Below are 25,303 nucleotides of genomic sequence, written 5' to 3'. Positions count from 1 at the left end.
CTGACCCTTTACACCCACTGAATTAAACCAGGACTCCCAGGGGGATGCACGGGAATGCAATTAATCACAACAACAAATCCCTTCAGATTAGGAGAGGGTGCCCAACCCTCCATCAGTAATTTGTGCTCTGCCCCGTTAGTGGTGGCAATAGAGAGATTTAGCTTTTAGATTTTGCCGACTGATCCCAGAACCGCAAGTAGAGGGGTTCTGATGGTTCCCCATGAACCAACAACGTGGCTCGGCAGCTCATATCATACACCCTCCACGCAGCCCCACACCTTCTGTTCGATCTCCAGGAATCGGATGAGGTCATCGCTGTCCATGTGGTCCTTGTGGTTGCTATAGGTGATCATAAGCAGGTAGAGGTCTCTCCGTGTTGACATCATCTTGTAAAAGGCGCAGAACTCTTCAAAGCCCAGAGTGCCTTGATTGTCATCAGTGTCCGCTTCCTGGAAACAAGAAATACTGATTCACCGCCAAGGCACAGTTAAAAATACAGGAGTTTAAAGCTGCAGTTAATAAACTAATAGACTTCTCCACCTTCCCTTATGATCAGCTGCGCCAAGCAAAATCGGTAGAAACATCACATCAAAATGTTGCATTCAGCAACAGAAAAACACAGCAGGAACGCTGTGCTGGAGAAACCAGGGAAATGGATTACAACAAATGCTAAATACTGTGGCTATATTTATGTGTTTGATTCACAGATTTTACACTGCTAGAATACTGATTAAATTCCTGCTGCAGTGTCACAGTACTGTTCTTTATGTTTACTACTACTGTATCTTGGTGCAGAGCGAACTGCAACAGGCACTGTGAAACTAATTAACCTCGAAGCAATTTGTGAATGTGTTAAATCAATAGAAATAATAGGAATTCGAACAAGATCTACAAGACGCGGAATCAATGAATGATCACAATTTACAGAAAAGCAAAAACAGAGCTGTGAATGGAAACTGAGCTAGGGCACTGGGGTTAATAACCACATCCTTATTTAAAATAACTCCAACCTGATATCCAGAAGCCTTACCGCGGTGAAGCGAGGCTGGGGAAGCATATTAACGTTGCGCAGTGCACGGATCCCATAAATTAATCATAGTGCACTGAAGCCTGTGCAATGCCAATATGGTTCCCCACCATCAGCCTTAAGGAGTCCTCTCAAAGGCGATCTGGAATTTTAATTTAATAATCTAAACAGAAAGGCACTCGAGAATCACACAGGACACACACCACTTCCAGCAGCAACAAGCACATTATTGGAGGCCTTTTACCCAAGTCCTGACCATCAGGGTAGGGTTGCGATTGAAGACACCAACCAAGACAGCATGTCTGAGGCAGGGCTGAAACTGCAGAACTAAGCTATTTTAAACCCCATTTCCAAATTAACAAAATACACAGAGGCAAGCATTTATGTAAAAAAAACCCCGACAATTTATTTATGCTCCAATCTCTCAGTTAGACTTTTATTAATTCACTTATTTATTTTATTTTAATTTTCACACTGGCAGCATTTGGCGTTGAAAGAGGAAAGGGCAGACTTTTATTGGGGTGGGGGAACGAAAGCCAAACCAGATTTATACTTGAAATCCATTTCCACTCTTGCTATATCACTGCCGACATATTACAGGGAATCCGCTTTTTAAAATGACAGGAGCTGCAGTGACAGCCATAGGAGAAAGAACAGACCACACCAAATAATAAAACGCTGTTCACCTGGAACCCACAGCCTGAAGACACTCAAAAACAGAAAGAAAAAAATCGAGTGCGTCCCACAAGCTCAGAGACCCGACATTTCCGCCTTGATTTTAGGAAATAAATCGAATCCTTCTTTCCCGGCTGAGTGTTACAGGGCAGGCCGTGGACGAGTCGACTGATGAAAGCGAGGAAAACACACAGCACGAGACATTACAAATAAGCACCTGGTGCCTGCCCCTTACAGCCCCCCCGGACTGAGCTTTCAACTATTACACAGTGAACAGAATCGTGCCTCTTCGTTACGGCTACTGTAGAACTCAGCTAGGGTTCTTTGTCTCCAACGTAGAACATTCACAGGATGCAGAGCAAACACGTTGTCTTTCAAGTTGAATGCCCAAGTTTAATGGGCAAGCAATATGGAGTGAACAGGCAAGTCTGGTTATAGTCAAGGGTCCCAGTGCATCTTGGAGGTTAACTTTTCATGCCAAGATTTCAAATCAATAAATTTGTTTATTTACTTAAAGTAAAGAACAATTTCTCTTTTACGATGGCCAAGGCGACTCAAACTGAATCAACGTCCATCCATCACAAGATAAAAAATAAAAATGGTATTCTAACATATTTCATTACAGCCAAGCACTCCACAAACTGAACAGCGCCATAAATAAGCAAATCACTTCATTTTCCCCTCACATTTAATCCCTGCTTAACAATAAAAAATAATTTACTGAACAGAGCAAAATATCAAGATTAAAATAAAACAGTATAAAAAGTTGACTCGGTCGAGTGGTCCCTGCTGTAATTGAGGACATATACATGTATACCTACAGGCTTCAACAAAGGATTCTCCCCGTGTTGAGCACTTAGGAAATGGACAGGATTTAATGGGATGTACGCCAGTGTAATCCATCTGTATGGCTCTAATCTAGTTGCCTTGGGTTTCAAAAAAGCTGCGGTAAACCCAGTCGAATATCAGCACACACGACTCTGAACAGGGAGTACTGAATAGCAGAGCACTGTGTTGAAGCTCTCACACACTGCACAGTAGCAACATGCTCCCAGTGGCTCACACTGGACTGTACACTTACTGCTGCTCATACACAACAGAGACATGGCAGGCAATCAGAGAAACCACAGGCTCGCTTCAACTGCATTAACACAGGATTATTACAGGAGCAACAAAGTCCTTAGTGCCTATTAAATGGGAGGCCATCTGCACCAATGGAACCATATGGACCTGCAATTACAGGAGAGATTCATTTTAGCAGGGCTCGGAGTTCTAATTATAACAAATGTGGCAACGGACTAGATTTTTCTTTTCCACTGAAATAAAGAGACGGTAATCGTTTCAGTAGCTGACATTTAACTGTAAGCTTTTACATATGTCAGCTTTGTTAACCAGAATGCACGTCTCTCTTCTGCGATAGCAGATCTCATTATTGCAAACCAAGAGCTTCACGTTTCTGTTTCCAAATTCATCACCTTGTTCCTGTTGCTAATTAAGAGAGTTTAATTCTTGTGATTACCAGAAGCTCTAGTCTGGATGGAAAGAGGGTTTCGGACAGCTCAGAACGACGCGCTATAAATAACCAGCTCAGAGGCAAAGAGTATTACAAGGCTTGCTTCGTTAGCTTGTAATGCTCATCTTGTGACATGATGAGTGAACACAAAAACAATTACAGCAATGCGCATCCGTGTTTAAGCCCAATTACCAGCATAAAGCAGACAGAGCGTACTTTAGACCTGGACTTTTGTACAGTCTGCAAATTCAAAACAGAAGACCCCTCTTCTACACATCCTAAATTCTGCGACTGAAAAGACTTCCTCATTCCAAATCATGTGATACATTCAAGCCGTCACATAAAAAAAGATAGTAGCGTGGGGTTGACAAGAGTTGAAAGGTCACATTGTCTCATTATTTCAATGGAAGTCCTGGCAATTAGGATTTCCCAGACAAGTTCAAAGCTAGATATATATCAAGAACAATTCTAAACTGAAGTCACTCCGTCTGATAAACATTGTAAAATAGATATAGTGACAAACAATAAGACATCTGCCGCTACTTTCTCTTCTAAATGAAATCCAAGACTGGCCTCTCGCTTACCTTAAACATCTGCTTGACTTTCTGTCTGGGCAGGTTGACGTTGAGTTTGTGTATCAGCTGAAGGACCTCGCTTATACTCAAGCTGCCATCGCCATTTTTGTCGGCCTCTGTAAAAGTCTGCTTCAGCCACGTTACATCAGAGTTAAGGAGCAAAGCACACAACGCATTAGATGCTGAATTAAAACTCTGGGCCATTTAAAACCTGCATGCGAGTAACTAGCGCTACACATGCGGGGCCACTTAAAGAAGGACAGAAAGGGATGAATGTGAATTTCAATTCAGAGAAAAGTCTGGAGGACACGAGCACATTTAGTGATTCTCTTTTGCAAGATAGCTCTGAATCGTATTGCTAAAAAGGGCATACGTGAAATTTCCTTGTGTTCTCCTACTCAAGAAGAGTAACACTTTTTGTACAGGGATAGTAACACAATGGCACTTAAACACACCTGACCAAAGAAATCTGTCAGGGAAGCACCTTGGCTTGCTCACACAACTTCATGCAATCTCATTACAGGCAGGCAATTGTTTTGCATTGCCTTCGGGGAAGCAATGCAAGCATCAGCACCATGAATGCCTTCAAGTCTAGACTAAAAATCAATTTCTTAGCCTGACGTTTTCATCCAGATGAGCCGATATTATCTTGCCCTCATATTGTTCCCACTGTTTTTTATTCATTTTCTTTGTATTTATTTATTATCTAGATTAACATCATATTTTTTATAATAGAGCTTATATAGTCTGTGTTTTTATGCTGTTCTTTTTTTAAATGCTTACTGCTGTTCAGTAATATGTCTTGTTTTTGTCTTTGTAAAGCGTTTTGTAGTGACTTGTTGCAAAAGGCGTTATATAAAAATAAAATTGAATTTAAACTGAATTGAACTGAAGTCAATTGGCCCAGTTTGCAATGAAAGCAAGTTGGACAGGAGTATGTTAACCTCAAGGCGTAACGATTCAGAAAATTTGCCTTTGCACTCGTTGCTAAAAAGGGGACTGTGCTGTCTAAACAGAGATGATATTTCCAGTCATCCGTGAAGTACTGTAAAACACGGCGCTGGATAGACGAGAGACACCTACCAACACAGTTGGGTGTGCATTGCATCGCTCTGCTGCTGCAGCCCAACACGCTCCAATGCAGGGTGAACAACGGATAACAGAAAGGATATTGGTCTCTAGTCCTCTGCCTCTTCGCCAGGCTGTCCTCGTCGCTGATGCCAGCCACCAGGTATTTCAGCCCGGTGATCCACGTCCTGGCTTCCTCCCCGCTGGAAGACACCAGATCCAGAGACTGCATGTGGTCTCCATAGTAGATACTGAAGCAGCAGTTGGGATCGAAGCTCACATCGGAGTAGCGTTGGAAGATTTCAGACTGCTTTCCTTCACACACCTCCCGGATTGAATCTATGGAAACTGGAAGCAAGGAAACGGTGAACATGACCGATTTGTTTGAGAAGATCATGGAAGCAGAAGGTATTTGAATGATTTGTCTCTTTATTTGCCATTGATTTTACAAAGTTAATTGTTGCTGCCTTCGATTGCCCCCTTGATAATGAGGTGTACATCAAGGGTTTAATAAAACACGTTTGAATTTATCAAGCACACAGTATCACACTAAAACATCAAAACTTCTTGGAACAACACAAATAAGGGGGAAAAAAAAGTGTTGCAAATGAAGAAAGTGTGTCTTTCCCTCAATCATTAATCAATCTAAATATTACACATTCACATTTAGTACAGCCAGACTGCGAATCTCTTAGGATACACATTCTAGGTTGTTTGGTCGGACCGGAGTTCTCTATCAGAACTTGACACGCTCAAAGAGATCTGCGCAAACAAATCCAAAATCTGAATTTCTAACATGAACCCCGCAAGCTAAAATAATTAAAATAAATTGTCATTTTCTGGTTTTAATATTGATAGAAGACCCATCTGTGTGTTTTGCTTCAGTTTGGTGCCATTCACTACTATCTGTGATTAGTGACTGACAGGCATTATGTTGTTTTATTCATCTCCTCGGCTCTCCAAGGAAGATCGTACTAAAAAATGAAAAGTTATCACATTTTGGTCGATTTGATTCCTCCTGGGGTAAAATAATAAAGCCTGCAATCTGGTGCTGGTTCACTAGAGTACTGCATGGCACATTTACAACAGATCAGAGCCAAAACAAACAACATCTTTCCTAATGTCCTGCTCCGATTAACTGAGCAGGGCAGAAGAGTGAATTTCAATCAATTGCTAAATAGAAAATGTTAGTCTAGTGAGAATTTAGAACGCTTGCACACAAAGAATGCTATTTAATATAAAATTGGTATGGTATCACATATATATTTTGTTCAGTTTGCACTAAATATTAAAAACAAAAACAAAATCTATTTTCACCTTAGTTAAAATATTTCTAGGTCAGTTGAACGATTCATTTATTGTTCTTATTTAAATTTAGTTGCAGTCCAGACAAATGTAAGACTAACTTTTAATTAGAGATGTGTTGTATGAATTGTCCTATAAGAAATAAAGATTATTCTAAGGATTATTAACTAGCAGGGTAAACGGGGTACATGGCAGAATGCCACCTCATTTTTTATTTAACTTTGAAAGGACTCTAAACACATGCAAATTGCTAACCCTCAGGTAGCAATTAACAGGAGCAAAACTGAAAGCTATCCCACTAGCCTCACACTCCATTCTACTGCTGGACCGGGAGAATGCTCCCTGTGGCGAGTTCCTGTCTAATTAGCATAGGACTCAAATCAATGTCAACAATACAGTGGTAATCCCTTAGGCATAAAAAAATACATTGGCATCTCTGAAGGATTGCAAACACTAAGTGACCCATTGACCTCGCGTCTTTAGCATCCACTGAGAAACCCTGTTAATCTCAGCTGAGATTGCTACTGTCTGACAAGTTAATTTAAGTGGATGCACCATAGCGTAGAGTTTAATACAATTAGTTAATCCAGTAATTATAATCACAATCCAGTAATTATAATGTACAGCAGGAGTGGCCAATCACAGTCCTGGAGGGCCGCTGCACTTCAAGCTTAACAGGTAAAATGATATAATTAACTACTTCAGGGTCTGGATGAAGGGTTCGAGCGGGGTTGGAACAAAGACCAGGAGTGGAACGCTCCTCCAGGACCGTGATTGGCCACCCTGATGTACAGTACATGCTGCAGGGATGTCAGCTTGCCAACGTGAACCAACCCTCAAGATGTTCATGAATTCCCTGCCAGTTCTCAACAATATCCTGCTAACCCTAATTAATATCACACTGCTACTTTGAAAGAAGGATCCTGTCTGAATCTGAACTGTCTAAGATTAGCCGAGCTGCTTATAAACACTGTGCAGGCACACATCCTCTTAATTGTCTGGTAAGGCACTGGTGCTCTAATGAGATCTCATCAGTACTCAATCAGCAAACAGGAGTCAGAACACTTCTGGAGACTCAGAGATGGGTAGAACAGGTATTCAATCCCTAGCCTCTTTGAAGCGTCTTACTTTTGGCTTTTTCGTTTTTCCTGGAGGGCCGCCAGCGAATGCAGGATTTGTGGTCATCCAGGAAATAGAATCGGACCAACCCCTTGGAGCTGCCTCTCAGCTTCACCATCTGAGTGCCAGTCTGCATGGCGCCCATGCATCTTTCCACTGCCAGGGGAGAAGAGAAAAAGCAAGCATGTTAGCAGGTAGTCAACTAGGATTCTGTCTCTTCCTCTGAATGCACATTATGGTAGCAGAGTCTCTGTTAAGCATGGATTCAACCCTCCCAAAATAGATGTCAAAAACAACTTCACCAGATTAGAAAAAAAATAGAATAAAAAAGTATTAGGAGAAGAAAAACAAAATCAATCTGAAATACGAGGTGAAATTCTGTGACCCAAGAGAATAAGGGCATTAGAGAGCAATCTGGCGTGTAAGTCCCAAGGCCGATCGCACACTGCTGAAGGTCACTGCACAGACTAAAAACTGACAGATCAACGAGTACAGACACATACGGCTTCAGTAGTTCTGCACATTGACTCTTGCATGGCTCGCAAAGACATCAGGTGACCTAGAGAAAACAGCTTGTGAGTATCTGGCAATTTATTTTTTATCTTAAAATAAATTATTTTGAATCTGAATCCTTGAAATAATTTGAGCCCCTGCACTAGTGACTGAAGATAGTGTAGTACTCCCTCAGAAGTTCCACTCTAAAAATTTGTATCCTATATACAATATAAACCTTCCTTTATCCATAGCAGGTCCTCACTAAAACGTTTGAATGTATAATCTTGCAGGTTAACAGGAGTCTTAAGCACAGTAATCCGTCGCATATCAGACTGTGGTGGGACCAGAATAAGGGCGGGAATGTAAAAAGCCGGATGAATGAATCCTGTTTTAAATACCATTATACACAGGGCGCTGCTGAGTGACAGGCAGGAGATCGAGATGGAGGTTGAAGTTGATATCCCGCAGGTACAAGCTCACATGACACTACCAGCAATGGCAGCACACGGAGCACATACAACACAGTGTAGAAAACTTTGGTAGGATCTACAATATCTGAACTAATCTTCTCTGTTCAATAATAAACTAATGCTGCTGAAGAGGCGGATCATGGCAGATAAACGGTTCGGGCAGATACGCGACGTGCAGACACACGACGGATTACTGTACTGCACCATCCACAAGACATTACCAACTCCACAACAGCTGTTTTCATTAGTCTTTGAGTCTGGCACTTTAACGATGACGGCAAACTTGATGCCAACCGCTGTGCTCCCCGTATGCAATGAATGAATTTTTTCATAGCTCATAGCATGTGTGCCACGAAAGAAACGGTACAGATTGCATGTCTTAATTTCTTCTGGGTTCAGATGTTTCGGTCACAGCTCAAAGTGAGGGGACTTCTCTAAATTAAAATATGAAGTTGCCAGCTGAAATGGTTGAGTATCACTGTAGGCGTTTACTAAATAACACACATTATTTAGATTTCACAACTCTGTGTAAAATGTGTATTCTGGCAGAAAGAGCAATGCCATCCACTGGAAACATCGCCAAAACTATTACTATTGCCATGGTAACATTTCAAACTGGCGGTTGTCCACAACCCAGTGTGTATTAATATTTCAGTTACGTTTTGATGGATTAACGGGGCTATCGGAAATGCCAGGCAGACCGTAGGGTATCAATGAGTCAGTTCAGTAAGTCTCATGTCAGAGTTACTTCCACGTGGAGTCAAGAGATTAAATGAAACATTGGTACAGTAGGTCAAGAGGAAAATGGTCCCTTCGAGTCACGAAACTGACGTGCCAGCTGGCTGGGGTTGAAAAATGTTTTACAAAAATGGACAAAGGAAACAAAAGGAAATGGGAAGGCAGACAGGCCTCATATATCAAATTTAAAACAGTTGAATCTTTGCATTAAACTATTCAAAACACCAGCAGCTTAAAAAAAAAAAGAGTTGATATCAGTAGGCTTAAAATATATCAGACTGACAGACCTGTTATAATGGCTGAAATCCCTTTCTCTATTTAAAATGTGTATTCTTCCTCTGACAACCAACCACAATACTTAAATAAGGATCAGCTAAATAATTCTATCCATAAATTAAATTAGAAACACATATACTGCATTTGCATATACCGCTCATCCTATTAAAATGACAAAGATTATCCTTGATTGAAACAACACACAAGAATGGAGACTTACAGTAGGTATGCAGATAAAAAAAAATGCTTATGGGAAAAACTATTAAAAAAATTGCAAAGCATTGTTAATTCCCAGCAGCTCATGCTCAATATAATACCCAGATCTGTACCCACGGGCCCTCACTTCACTGTCACTTCATATCATGCAACCTGGGCCAGGAGTCTATAAATAATTGAACGCTGCAATTCTCATGAACAAACCGAGCTGAAATTAAAACTACTTGCTTTTTTTTTTTTTTTTTTTTTTTTTTAAATCGTCACCGAGGCATTAAAATTTTAACAGCGACAACCTATTAGAAAGACATCACATGGAAGCCGATGAAGATAAACTGTTTATTGTGCAACTCATTTCGAGCTTTCAGTTCAGCCTCACTAATATTAGGGGTCATGAGTTTGATTTAGGAAGCGATACTCATTTTCAGTTTTAAGTGCAACGTCAGAATGCATTGCAATAATTCTGATCCCATGGGTGAAAGGTAGGCATGTAGTCAGCAGGTCGATTTCTACTTCCTTAACAGCCTTCTCAATCTGCAGCAAATTGCAAATGGTACTGTGCATGCAGGGGACTCTGCAATGCCGTTGCATCACAACAGTTCATAATACGACCAAAGCATTACATTAAAATCAGGCACCAAAGCACCTGCTCTCTGCAGTAACCCTTTGCTCTTTACACCAAGATTCCGAGTCTCATCACCAGCTTGGGGAGAGATGGTGTTCAGAATAAATCACATTGGATATACCAAGCATCACCGTGCAGGAGCTGTGTGGAAGTCTGATTATACTCCATGCCCACTCCTCAATGGTTGAAGACATGTTTTGATTGATTCATCCTAATTGGAACCCCCCCCCCCCATTTAGCTTTTAAATTGCTTTTTGCTACAGAATCAACACTACCTTGTAGAGGCTAAAACTGAGAAACATCTGCATGACTATACCATTAGTTTAATGTATTCTAATCCTCAAGATCCAGTGACAGAATGAGTAAAAGCAGGCAAGTCAAGCACTTGGAGAATAACTTCTCATCATATGAATGGCTTCAATTATTTCTCTGCCTTATTGTTTGCTGACTTGGGCTGCATGAGCTGTTCTGAAACTTCCTGCATTTAGATTTGGAGCACAGATTACTCTTCCTTCAGTGCAGTCATTACTGGTGTTGTGTTTGAGAGATCTTGGGAACTGGAGGATGCTTGTTGAGGAAGGGGTTGTTGTGAATGCAGATCTGGTTTCCTGTCCGATTTCCAGGTGCATTGCAGAAGCAGGATGAGGAAAGGCTGTTGCAGGTCTTGATTGCACACGGGGAAGGTTGGAGCAATGGGGAAAGAGCCTTGCTGTGATATTGGATCAACATTCTTAAAGATAGCCAGCACTGCAGGCGAGCAAATCCCTGCACTAGCTTCTACTGAGCGAGTCAAAAGAGACACTGAAAATGACATTGGTCTTTACTGCAGCTTTACGCTGATCAGTGGTACTTCTGACAAGCACTCGTACGTCGAGAGCTACTTCCCCTTCACAAGGTCTAAGCTAGTTTCCATGGAAACCTTTCAGGTTAAAAAAAAATAAATCTGTATTTTTCGAAGCTAGGAAAAGTCAGCGAGTCTGAAGTTTGCTCCCACAGGACCCAATAAAACATTCAAACCAATAGAAAAAAAAGCACAAACCTTTTTTGAAAGGAGGTTAAATCTGAGCTTTACACACCAAGCACCATCCACGAGTCAGTCAGCTAATACCAAAATAACATTCATGATGGAATCTAATATTAAATACTTGCCAAGATGCGAACTAATTTCAGATGAAGAAATGCACTTTGATGTGAACTTCCTTCAGTACAGGGAATATGAATAATGCACAGTGTGGAAGGAAAGATCTGTCTACAGCAGATGAATTGTCGTAATTGCAGTCAGATTTTTTCCTTAAAAGAATTTATAAACAACACCTACAAACCTACAAATTAATGTATAGCAATCTGCAAAAACCTTCCTATTGCAGATGTTAATGCACACACACACACACACACACACACACACACACACACACACACACACACAATTTCAAGATAATGTGCTAGAAGACATTAAATTTTAATGTTACAAAAAATAAAAACCAACAGGATACAAAGCAATATTCTCATGAGAATTGGGAAAAAAAGGGGTATTATTCTTCACATGGTTTCATGCTGGCGCTAAGCAATAATCGTCCAGTGTTCTTTGCTATTCCATCAGCTGGTGCAACAACATCAGGATCAACTAAACCAAAAAGCAAAAGGGGCAGCGTCACATTTCATCAAACGTTAGCATCTGAATTACTTTGAAACCACAAGGTTTTCCGAGCTGTCCCATACTTGTTCTGGAAATAGGAGCATGGACCGAGGCAATTCCTCAAGAATCTGGGGAACTCAAACCTGCAACACAAACTATATATATACATACATACACACACACACATTTAACAGTTAACGGCTTCCCACATGGCTGGCTTACTCAAGTCTCACCGCAGTGCCAGTTATCTTAGGCAGTCAAGTATTCCACAGCACGCAGACACACAGACTCCTCGCCACGACAGTCTAGAAGGGGCGGATTTACTAAAAATCTGGGCAACTGCAAAAGGCCTGCGCTCTAGTAGAGAAGATAACCAGTAGTCTACTTCTTGTGTCTTAATACACAGGATTCACGTCACAATGCAGTAACGGAGAACAACCCCACAACCAAAAAACTGCAATCAGAATTGTGACTTTATCCTTCGAAAAGCTGTACATGATGCAGTGTGGACAGTATGCTCATTCTCCACTCCTGTCTGGCTAGGACCGGAGGGGCATTTGGGTCATTTTTTAACATAGGCAACTGCGGATTTGTACAGTCCAGTGCAACACACAGACTAGCCATCATCTTGAGGTCATTTTAAAACACAAAACCAAAACGTTTTAATAATAGTCCAAATCTCTTTTTAATCCCAGAAAAGTATGGCAATGTGTTCCATTTTCCTCACATTTATGCTGAAAAACAGCTGCGTAGTAACAGTGTGGTTATCCTTTACCTTCAAAAGGCAAGCGTGAATGTTATGTGTTTTTCTACACAGATAACACAGTAAGTTATTGGGTGCCAAACGTTACTGGTGCATTCGACAGTCAGCACCAGCTTAGCATGGGATTATTTAGGAATGAACATTAAGCATGCATTATGTCACTGTGTGCCAAGTAAACTGAGCTGGCAGTAAATGAGGTGTACTCTTTCATTTACCATACAGGTCAGCTTTTATTCCAGGGTATGTTCAACAATAAAAATAATAAGCCAGTATGCTGTGTGTTACAAACATGTATCATATTGCATGCATTACTGCTCTAAGGATTGAAATTGGAGTACTAGTACCACACAAACAGTTGCTAAACAATACAACAAAATAGACCAACACAACACCTGATTAATTTTGTTAATAAAATCAAACACAAGTGTTTGCACATGTCTTGTGCCAAGTGGCATCAATAAAAATGTCAGTTTAATATTCGAAGATCAATTTCTATTATGTATTCTAATAGAACGCTTAGGGGCTTAAAACAGTCCTCTCTCTGTTAGCTTACCGATCTGGCCCATTCTCCACTTGGGCGTCGCAACAATACTCCCACCAATCCAGAAAAACTCTTCGGCAAGTCGTGAGACGGAAGTCTTCTGCGACAGCGCGGGCAACGGCATCCCAGCTGGCGAGGCCGTCCTTGCAGGAGACGATGACATCGCAGTGGCGCTCATATTCCAAAAAAGAAAAACATCTTGAACGTCTACTGGGTTAAACTGGCTCAGTGTTGAGAACGACCAGCCACATTCTGACCAAAGATATTTTCAGAGCCCCACACGGAATGCAGAAAACACTGCTGCTGCAGATTCCTGTTTAGTACTCAGTGCTATGATTTAAGTACAGAATTGTAAATGCAGAATTCAAGTGGGTGGTAATCAAACAGTGGAATCGCTTAAAGACAGATGAGCAAGGTGCATGGTGATGGTCCTTACTCCAACCAGACGCTCAACAGAAAAAAGGATTTATCCAAAAGGTGTCTGGTTCAACAAAACCTAAGGAAGCGTAAAAAAAAAAATATATATCCACCTTTTCATTCACTAGCCCAGTGTCAACCTTAGAATCAACTCTTTTACAAGCTGCTGCGCCACGTCATGGAAAAATCTCTCACCCTCCTGTTTCCCCCACCGATTGGTCCAATAAGAAAAAAAAAAACACACACACATCTACCTTGTTGTATGTAGCTTAGCATCTACTGAGTTTCCTCCAAGGTTTTCTTTAGAATTTCACATGAATGCTTCACAGTAGCGGTGTGTGGCTTTGCGCTGAAGGCAGCCAGGGCTTGAAATAAAAGATGTGAATGGTAAACAGAGTCAGTCTGAAATCCTAAATCCTTCTCAATCTGTAATCCAGGGCTGAAGCTGCTGCCCTATCCAGGCAAAAGGATTTATGTCTGGCGCATAACCACCAAAATGAAAAGCACGACGCTATATATTTAAAATATTGCTGGGTCCAATTAGGCAGTCTTCTTCATCTCTAAAGTGGCCCCATTGGGAAGAACATTGAATCTGAATGGATTCAGAGCCTCTGTCTGTAAACAGATGCTGCTTAAGATTGTATACTATTGTTTTTTTTTTTTTTCTGTCTCTGCCTGCCAGGTCTGGCAGTACCATGTGATAATTAGTGCTCATGTAAAACCCTGCAAAAACATCAAGTGTCAGAGATGTCCCGGGGGACTCAATCAACACTGAAAAAGGCTTGCGCCAACTTGGTTGTTTCACTGGCTGTTAGACTTTCCAGTGTTGCCGGAAGCATCCAAGCCCACAGTACTATTATTAGCACAACTGTGAGACGAGGATCTTCAACATCCGTGCTACTTGCAAGTCACTTTGTGTGGGAGGAATAAAGTAGAACCTTCAGCACAAACCGACAGCTGAACAGGTACGGTCTCTTTGCATTCATTATGTAAGGAGAGCTGTTTATTTAGGGTTCTAAGCTGAACGCACAGTAATGGTAATGAGTTTGGACAAGCGCCAAGTGCAATGTTGTTGCTATTGAGAAAATTGTATTGCTCACACACACACACACACACACACACACACACACACACACACAGCGCTGTTTCAAACTGATAAAACTGGCAACACAGAAAGGATTCCGTCTTATTCACAAGTTCTCCGGCACTGAAAAAGAGAACACCTATACTGTTCTTGATTGTGGAGAGCCCACTAGCTCAGCTCACCTCAGGAAACCGCACATCGGGACATATCTGGCTGTCTCATCTGTTCTTGGAAAAAAACGTGGGCCTCTTTCCAGCTTCTTCTTTGAAGGAATAAAATTAAAATATAACGGAACTAAAAATCAAAGCTCATTCTGACGGTCCCAATTTAAATCACTGCATGTGCATATAGAGGCTCAAACCAGAGGCTGGCACTTTGAGCCTTAGCAGCCGTGCAACAAAACGCATGCATTTATAATATCTATCGTACACAGCACAGGATCACTATAACACACGTTCTGTAAGATTCATTCTGTAGTGTGACCCAGGAACTATAACGCAAGGCTGAAGAATCTTGCTAAAAAAATGATTTCAAAAAGAGAGAGAAATGGTTCAGCTTGGATAAAAGCAGCTTGCAAATGCAAAGGACACAATTCCAAGCCCTGCTGGTTCGATGGTGGTTCTACAAAGACGTGGGCTATGATGCAGAAAGTACGGTACATGAGTCCTCCACAGAACACTGAATAGTATCCATTACCTGTAGTGCATAAAGCCAACTGCACATGCGTCAAGCTACAAATAATCCCTTTACAAAGCATTCAGCAGGCAACAAAAAATGCTGACTTCTGCTGTAGGTCAACATCCTTTCATGCAGCTTTGTGTACTGAATATATATTTGAAGTCATTTTCTTTCACCCCCAGTCACGTATTGTCTGACTGTACAACACAAGTGGAAGTACCTGATATTGCATGTTCAATTGCATGGATCATTTCACAATCACCACTCTATCTGGGGGAATCTTTGCAAAAGTGACCACAGCCTAGTCACACTTCTGATTTCTTCATTATTGTGGATACAGTATGGTAATTCCACATCACTCTGAATGCAATAAATCTCATCATTACAGCAGGTCTAATGTTCCTGTCATTCAGAGCACCTTCTTTCTAAAGGGACCGATGAGAAGTGGACAGCAATCCATTCATGCTTTATTAAAAAGCGTTCTTCCGTGATAAAAAGAAATGTTGACTAAAACCTTTTGCAAGCGGTTTCACCTTCTTTGTAAAGCTCAATTGATTGCCATAATCCAGTCTACTCTGAGAACATTACAGCTCACACCCGCGAAGAGAAGAGGTAAATTACTGCAAACTGGATCAGAATCCTATACTGTCATAATCTGGGCAAACCATGCCCTGCCACCAGCCTGGTTACTGTCAGAAAAGTTATCTGTCTATCTATCTAAGTCTATCTAGCTATATACACTATATGTCCTTTTAGCCCCTTAAGGTACACAAGGAATTGAGCATTTGCTGTTCAAACAGTTTCTTTTTTAAATGCATTTCAGAGAGTGACTCAAGTATCATGAGGAGGAAACTGACAATTTGGATGAGCAGATTGAACTGGCGGTACATTTTAAACCCTGTTTTCGTGTTCCGCATTACAAAAACAAAGTTTGCTTTTTTTTTTTTTTTTTTTTTTTTTTTTTAATTTGTGGGACACACATGTCCCTTGTACCGTAAAGGCTTAAAAGGGATTTAAGATGGTGCTACTAAAATAAAACTTTATTGTTTAGTCATTTTTAACCCGTAATCTAGCAAGACCACTTAATATATTTTGTGGCAATACTTTAGGCCACCGACATGAAATAAGAAGACAGTTGCATTGTGCTTATAAAAGAAATATAGGGTATAAGTAAAACTGTTTAGGAAAGAACGAGGGCACTAGGGCAGCACACACGACTGAGAAAGACAAAGTTAAAGATTTCACGTTTCATGTTAGTGTGGAAAAATCAGGAAAAGAGGAATGCAGCTGCACTTACATTATTTTCAATACACACACAATAAATCAGAAACGGGAACTGCACATATCCAAAATGACAGTGCTAAATTATGAAGAGGGTCATGGTTTGGGGTCAGCTGTTACCAAGTTAGCAGTCCCTTATACAGGCAACCCACCACACTGCAGAGACCAGAGAAGAAAAAACAAAATAGCCACTTCTCAGCGCATTTGTGATAGCGTACTTTATAAACGTGCCAACAAGCGATTACTACAAAGTATTAAATTATTCTGTTTGATAAATGCCTAACTGCAGGAACAGCTGTTCCTAGGCAGAAGAATATAAATAAAATAAAACCCACAGGCATTGAAACAACAAAGGCATCTAACCTTTTAAAACGTGACTGCAGGTCTAAACTGAGTGAAACACAGACAAGCCGTGAAACGAAAGGCAGCTAACTTACTCGTTCTTGCGATACTTTTTTTTAATTGTCCTCCTCTAGAAGTGGCTGCAGAGTAATCCTACACGGATCAGCTTTAAGTCTGGGGTTGAAACGTGTCACAGAGGGTGTCAAGATTTTATGAAACAGTATGCGATGAAATGAAGGACCCTGGGGCAGAAGTGTCTGTGTGTGAGTGTATATAAATACAAGTTGGCTTAAATTACTGCTGAACTCCAGTGGCTGGGAAGGAGAGGATTAAGATGATAACTCCACAGCTGGACTCCTTATTTATCCCTGTTTAACCACCTGACTCCCTGCAGCCTGCTTGACTGTGGCGTTGTGTGTGTGTGTGTGTGTGTGTGTGCTAACCTACGCTGCCTGTCAAGCTCCCACGCAAACAGTCAGAGAGGAGAGGGAACCACTGACAAGAGCAACTAAAAACCGATTGCCTTTTCTATTGCCAGCACATGGCAGCCATTTAACCCCACTTCAACGTTACAGACTTCTAGAGTAGAGATCACGTCTGTGGTATCAGGGATGGAAATAAGACTCCCATTGCATAGTAACTTGATCTATTCCTGGTTTTACAATGAGTTTAATAAGGCACCTGACATTACCTACACACTGACAGGTAAGTAAAAATCCCTGCATAAAAAGCACATGGCTTCAATTTCAGGGTTAAACATACAGTGCTCCCCCTGTAGGGGGAGGCAGTACGCTCATGGCTCCCATTTGCCCCATAGTGCCATTAAACTAACGCTAGTATTCTCGTTATAAGGCGGAACACAAACAGCACGGTCTCTCAACCACGGCTCCCGTTATAAAGGGGGTGCACTGTATGTACTGTGTCTCCTCCTGAAAGTGTACAGCAGTCCTTCCTTCTGCAATGCCACTAGATATCATAGGATTATGGCTGCAAAGTCGGGAGATATACTTTAAGAGAGGATTCCACAACAAAACTGTTAAAACAGTTTAACAGAAAATGCTATTTTGAAGCATTTGCCACCTCAGTGATAAAGGGGTTTAACCTGTGGAGGGCAAAACTGTCCATACCCCAAAGCAAGTGTGAATTCTGTAGTTCACTAGATTGCATCTTGTTGGAAAAATAATAATCTGTCTTTGTAAATGGTACACTGTGCGTAGAGATTAATATATTTTGTGTGCTTGCGTCACGCATCAACAAACTGCAGAATGAATGAGGCTTGCTTTCCTGCTTCGAAACAGCGTGGAAATAAACCAGATTTATTATCCACTTGCATCCTTAATGAGAAATGAAATGGAAGCATCGTTCAATTGAGATTTTTTTTTCCTTTTATAAAAATTATTCTTATATGAACATGAACGACGGTAATGCAAATTCCTGAATTGAAAACTGTCGACAAACCAGCCTGCAACCAACACACCACAGCTTACAAACACCGCTGCATTCCTTTACTTTATTCACTTTGTGCCTGCAGGGCCAGCACAGGAAGAACTCAATAGTGCAAGATCCAATACAATAAAATAATTACAACCATGCATCCAGAAATAATACAGAAATCTATCTACATATATTCTGTATACATACACATACATACTCGTGCAAACACAAACATATATGAACATGTTAAGACACACAATTACGGTTTCATGACAGATAAAATGCTGAAGAGCAGTTTTAAAGCAAGCAATGGATTTCTTCTATTCATTTCCCTTTACTCAACTGCATTGCTGTCTATTACCCCTCCTTCCAAATACAGACCATTAGGTGTCCATGAATAACCATTCTGTAAGATACAACTTGGCCATTAAAAAAAGAAATGAACTAATTGACCCTGATCACGTCAGCAGTTCTGTTGAGACTGCACGGCCTTCTTTAATAAGTCTCATTTTGATCATAATTACTTTATTCTCAGCTTACATGTATAAATGACCTGGAGGAAGGTTTGTTTTATTAATCAGCCCCTCATTGCTCGCTATCTTATACATTTTTTAAAAAATTATTATTCCAAGTGCTCATGCAATTAAAACTCATAGCTTTAATTATCATTCCAAAAGGAACGTGGAACATTTGTAATCAACTTCTGCATTTTGATTCAAGCACTTTTACAGTTGCTACGTGCTGCAATACAGTTAATTAAAAACAAATCATTCATTTTAAAAAAGGCCAGTGATATCTGCAGATAAGGGCTCCGGTCACCCTGCATTCAGTTTGAAGTCAGTTGAAACTGAATGCATTTAAGAGCTACAATAAGTATTCAGCTTGCTGTATTCAAAACATGATCCCTTTATTTTTGGGGGAAAAAATGATTTGCTTGCAGAGGCAAATGACCAGGACCTAAAAACTAGTAGCAGGGAGCCCTCTCTGGTTTCACTAAGAGCTTGAATAAACACACTTGAGCTTGTTATCTTTACACTATGGCTGATTTGCAGGACTCTCACAGTCAATGTTGTTAGTGTGTGAATTCTTCGCAGTACGAATTAGATTAGATACACATAAATCGCGGTTGTATTAGTTTATATAAAGTGATAGCTTCTTATGCTGGCTTTTCTCACTGGTTACATGTTCTTAATGCAACATTAACAACATTTTAGTAAATTATCATAACAACACAATTAAAGAGAACATTAAAATAACAGTTAGTTAAAAATGCTCAGAAGAATTTACAATGTAGCCTGTCCTGAAATGAGGATGACTGCAATTAATGGGTTAACATGGTCGCAATATTTAGGAACTGATCTGAGCCTGCAGGACTCATCTACAGTAGCATGTGCACAGATCATATTCCCAGTCACATCTCCAGACCCTGGGTTCACTCTGGTTCGTTCACATTGCAAGAAGGAAATAAACCCACCGCAGGCTAATCAAAGAGGTGGCAGGGATCAAAACTAATTTGTAAGGAAATCTAACCAAGAGCCAAAACACCCAACGAGCACAGGCAGCCTACACACAACTGAAGCACCGATTCAGAACGCAGATCAAGGCTGTCAAACTTGAGCAAGACATATTGCATATTTTCAAAAGCCGCTCACATGCTCTGTGCAGATTGGTCTGCTGCTGCGCCCAGTCACGTGGCGCACAAGCGGAGTTTGTACATTGCATACAATTGAAAGCTGGAAGTTTATCTTGTTTGGTTTTAACAGAGAGGTAATTTAATAGAGTTTTGACACATTTGGGAGTGGTGGCCTTAAAATCTGGCTGCAGGGCTTGCTTTAATTGAATATTGATCAGGGTTATAAACGTCCTGAAAGCGCGTTTTAGTGGATTTTCAAAGACGGACATTGAAGGCGCACAGGGCGAAATGACAAGAGGTCCAGCACTCATGGACATGTGTTCGGCTCTGTGTGTGTGTGTGTGTGTGTGTGTGTGTGTGTGTGTGTGTGTGTGTTTGTGTGTGTGTGTGTGTGAAGGTGTTGTGTGTGTGTGTGTGTGTGTGTGTGGTGTGTGTGTGTGTGTGTGTGTGTGTGTGTGTGTGTGTGTGTGTGTGTGTGTGTGTGTGTGTGTGTGTGTGTGTGGTGTGTGTGTGTGTGTGTGGCTGTGTGCAACACCCCAAACAGTTCAAACATACGGAGAGCACTGCGCTACCACTAATAAACAGAAGCAGCCAGCCTGCTTCAGTTTGTCATCACCTGGCGGGGTGCCAACACCAACAGCAGTGAACACAGTTCCTAAATGCTATAAAAACACGGGCTGTACGAAGATACTAACGCCTAATTGCAGATGGAAAGCTTCACCCCCAATGTTGCTTAGTGTGGTTGCATTGCGCATCAGCTATTCAGCGCTGTGTCTTATACAGGAAGGATTATACTGTGAACTATGGGGATGGGAAACGTATCAAACACACAAAACTGAAAGTAATATACTGTCTATAAGCAGTTATACAGGCTTGCGATGCAATGATTTTATTTGCACGTCGCACGTTATCAGAAAACGCTATGCTACGCTAATAACATCGAGTAGCCTTGAACTTGACCATTTTAAAGCGAAAACAGCAATGGAGTTTATAAAATTGATAATTGGGCGTTCTGAGTGAAAACCAGAAGTCTTCTTAAGTTGCAACAGTCGCGTTTGCTTAGATGACAGCTAGGCTGAGCCTGTGCAAATCATTCCTAGGCGTTTCTTGTGCACAGAACAACAGCTGCATATTCACTGTACTGGCTGTGCATGGGCTGTGCATTTACCTTGCCACGCCACGTTGTTTCTCCTGGACTGGGCTAGCTTCTTTCTCCATGGAAACGATGACCAGTATATCCTGCACTGTTGGTAACTTGGCAGGTCCTCCCTCCACAGATCGTCTAGCACACTGACAGGGGCATCGGTGGTCATTACCACCAGCGACTACCTGGAGGGGGCAGTCATCGCTATGTAGTTTTGATTTGTTTTGTTTGTTGTTTACAAAAAAAAAAAAAAAAAAAAAGGGATTGGCGCCTTTTCTGCCGAATGCAAATAAGTCCGAATAACGTGAAGCGTGTTTGTCTTATTTCAAGTAGAAGTGAGAATGTATTATTATGAATGATCCAAGCTGCACTCAGTGTTAAAATATATAATATTATGTGTCGATGTTAAATTTTAAAACAACCGCTGCGGGTAACACGTGTAACTTTTTGTACTTTAAAACAGGTCAGCCCCGTGATTCTAAATTTAAAAACGTATCCAGATTTTACCCTTGTTTCCTGTAGCTTCAATAACACGACCTTGCTATATTACAAAAGCGACTGCAGATATCTGTTTACTATGCAATTAAATTCACTGTTGGTTTGACACTAACCGCAAAACAAGTAATTATTAAAACTATTTTAAATGTTAAACTATTAAAAAAAAAAAAAAAAACCCCAAACATACGGTCTGTAATAACTTGTCTAAAAAACTATAATGTGGTTGAATCGCTTTGACTGTTTCAAGTGTTGTACCCTAATGCTTGGCACGCATGCTCAGTGGCAAGATAACGTGAAGGGCGTTTTGCTCTTAAGCTCGTGACGTCATTAAAGATCAGCGCACATTCTTCATTTAAAGGGACTATTTTCTATCATCTATTCATCTATTCCTTTTTACCAGAAAAGGCTGTTGAAAATGCATTAATGTTTGATTGGTAGAGACTCAAATGGGCTTCGTTGCTGTCATCCTGCTTGAACAGCCTCATATGGATCCACTGCCTTGCTAAAACACAGTTCACGCGTTTGTGTGTAAGTTCTAGAAATATTTCAAACCTAGAATGAATATGTTGGGCATGACAACACTATCAATGCTCAAATGCCATTGACGCTCTTTAAACTTGTTTATATTATTTATTTTCACTGGCTGCATTTATATAACCGTAAACCTTTTTAAACAACATTAAATATCAGTTGATTAAGATGCATGTGGTTGGAACAAAAAAAAAAAAAAAACAATAATTATAACGCTATCAGGTAATATTAAACATGCTGTGAAAGCAAACATTATGTTGTAATAAAATATAATTAAAGGGGTCATAAAATTGTCTGCGGATAGCTGTCTCCCAGTCATCACTGCGCTGTCTTCTGGTGATACCTGCAGAGATGCAGATTACAGTAACAACAGCTGCAGATGAAGCTGGAGTCACCGCTTGCAGACAGATCCAATTTCCTTAATAGAGCTCAGGTGAAGTAGTATTAGCACTGTATTAGTTAGGAATTGAATGGGTGGGGAGAGCCTGTATTTTCTTCAAGAGGAGGGTTAGCTTAATCTTGTTTTGTGGCATCCTTTATGGTGGATGGATGGTTTATATGCCTTTAGATGATGATGAAGAAGAACTTTAATTTGATCACATCCCACTGTATTCAAGCAATAGGTAGCCTGCTTATTTTTTTTCCATAACACAAGGTGATTTGTTCTTCCCTGGATCCTGTGCTAGAAAAGATATGAAAACTGGACAAATATAAAACACTTCAGTGCTGATCGCAGTTTTGCAATGCACTTTATAAGATGCATCCAAACTTATGGCTTTTATGGTTTGTTTTCTCAAGCTTATCAGTCTGCACAGCAGCTCACCTATATCCTTGTGCAATAATAGTAATCGTACTGTTGATCGAGGACAATACAATAGAAATGTATTTTTATGCAGCACCCTTCACTCCTTGGCATCACAGAGCATTGTACAAAGTTAAAAACTTTTTGAACTTACCTAATGTCAACCAGAATAGTTCAACTATAGGGTTATACAGGTAGGCTCCAATTTTAGGATGGATTCAGTTTATTGAATTGCCTTTTGCTGAATTAAACCAAAACCTTCCGCTCATTTGCAAGTTCTTCTGTACTGAGACACTAATGAGACAATGGGCTGTTCTTTTTTCAGCAGAGAGAGAGAGAGAGAGAATGGTAATACTTTGTGGGGTTCTGTACTTAAATAAATACATAAATAAAACATACTGAGACTGTGTAAGCAGACAATAATATTTCAGATTTGAGATGGAGCTGTACAACCTGAGAAAATAAAAAATAGCATGAAGATGTGATAAAAGATCTGCTCTGTTACGTATGATAGAGACTGCACAAGTGGAGAGAATGACAGTCCTATTCATTTATTTTTTTCAGCAGCAAATTGTTAAAGAGAGCTCTTCTGCTGACACTTCGAAGGGGTGCTGATGATATAACGAGGATCATCTTAGCAACACCCAATTAAACTGCTGGCAAAGCAAGTGTGACAGGAAGAGTAAAAAAAAAAAAACCTTTCAAGTTCAATATTTTTAACAGTATTGACTTTGTCTGTGGAAAGAGAATGCATGCTTGCGCAGCGTGACTACACTTATAGCACATTAACCCTTTGAGGACCCCTATATCCACTCTGCTGTAGGCTGCATCCTTTTCCTTTGGTCGATGTATCTAGGTATCCACAGGCTGCCATATACTCTATAGTAGTTTTGCAATGCATCTTCTTTGGTTGTGTTCAACCTACGTTACGATATAAGAGAGAATGCTGGCGACAGCCCTAAAACACTGGATCTTTAAAGGGTTAATAAGCCTATCATGTGTTTGTCTAATAAAAGGTTTTCTAAAAGGTCAAATCATTCCCCGCTCATATAAATCGAAGATACCATACTAAAAATACACAAAAACTTTTTTGATGAACTGCATCTATTCCTGTTTCTTTTTTAATTGCCCCCAATATTTCTATATGTAGTGCATCCACCATGTTAATATGTACTTGTCTTTCACATCCGATCAAATCAAATAATCATGCAATCGCTTTTTTTGGAGTGATCAGAACAGGCAGCATGATCGATAGCGCAACATTTTAGTTGTTGGGCTTATTTATGACACGTTGTCCTCTTGTGCGACTTATACATTGTCATCAGTCACAGAGATGGTGTTTTGACAGCTGTTGTTTTCAAGTGTGGGGAGTGTCAAAGGTCAGGACAGATCCAAGGGCCAATCCATCACTGCCTGTCAATAGAGATCAATTGAAGACTGCCCCTGGGGATAGCTCTCAGTCAATTGATCATTGAGTCCTGTCTAGGTTCCCGGGTTGCCCCTATGGATATCAGTGGGGATCGCTAGCTATATAATATATATATATATATATATATATCTATATATATATATATATATATATATACTTTATTTTGCTGTGTTTGATAATCTCTCATACAGCTATCAGATAGCTTGATGGAAATGATGTCTCATTAAAATTAGCTGTGCTGTTAAATTCTTACTTAACTGTAAATTAAAAAGCACACAGTTAGGGGGCTGGGTAAGATTCAGGTTGAATAACACAGACAGTGATGTTAGATACTATTGTAGATCAGATTGCAAATGATTGACCTAAATTCCAGTGTTTCAGGTTATTTTGGTTTATATATATATATTGGTTTGTTTACTCTGTTTGGACTGTCAAAGCTGCACTTCACATTTTCCTCAATGTTATCAGAAGTGGCACTGGGCAGTGGAATCCATGAAAAATATACCTGCAGAGGAAAACAAAGGCCACAAGATTGTTCAGATGCATCGTTTCAGACAGCTGCATGAATCACTGCACCTGAAAAACCTTCTTTGTTTTTTTGTCTTCTTCGTTATTTTCCATTTTTAGCTGTCATCAGCCTAGCAAACTGAAATACAATAAGGGAAATGGTAGGAGCTTTTAAACGGCAAAGACGAGAATTAAAACAGACAAATCACGTGGCGTTGACAGCATATTTGTCATATGAATAGTTTCACAGTTGTACACCATGGCCCGATACACACTGGTGATAGCATTGACATGGACACTCACTGTTTTGTTCTGGATCCAGTGGTCTCATAATGCTTATGGTTTCTTCATGTTAATAGACTGCTTCAGGGATGAAATAAGATTGCATAGCAGTTTGACCCATTCCTGGTTTTTACTGTGAGTTTAATTCCACACACCTGAGCTTGTTCCCTATACATTGTGCTGTAATAAAACCTGGAATGGG

General features: G+C 40.4%; 1 protein-coding gene across 5 annotated transcripts in view; it reads right to left on the bottom strand.

Annotated features, from left to right (window-relative positions):
- The window catches only part of LOC121328671 (1-phosphatidylinositol 4,5-bisphosphate phosphodiesterase eta-2-like), a 112,933-nt gene that overhangs the window by 30,163 nt on the left and 57,467 nt on the right, over positions 1–25,303 (bottom strand). For all 5 annotated transcript variants that reach the window (XM_041273594.1, XM_041273595.1, XM_041273597.1 and 2 more), the window contains exons 3-6: positions 7,292–7,438; positions 4,963–5,206; positions 3,800–3,929; positions 279–449 (exon numbers count right to left, since the gene is read on the bottom strand). In XM_041273594.1, coding sequence (XP_041129528.1) covers positions 279–449; positions 3,800–3,929; positions 4,963–5,206; positions 7,292–7,438 — 692 coding nt within the window. The remainder of the gene's footprint in view (positions 1–278; positions 450–3,799; positions 3,930–4,962; positions 5,207–7,291; positions 7,439–25,303) is intronic.

Source organism: Polyodon spathula, chromosome 16 (genome assembly GCF_017654505.1).
Source record: "Polyodon spathula isolate WHYD16114869_AA chromosome 16, ASM1765450v1, whole genome shotgun sequence".
Classification (NCBI taxonomy): domain Eukaryota; kingdom Metazoa; phylum Chordata; class Actinopteri; order Acipenseriformes; family Polyodontidae; genus Polyodon; species Polyodon spathula.
Note: the sequence above shows the minus strand (reverse complement) of the source record. Positions and strands in the feature narration are given on the sequence as shown.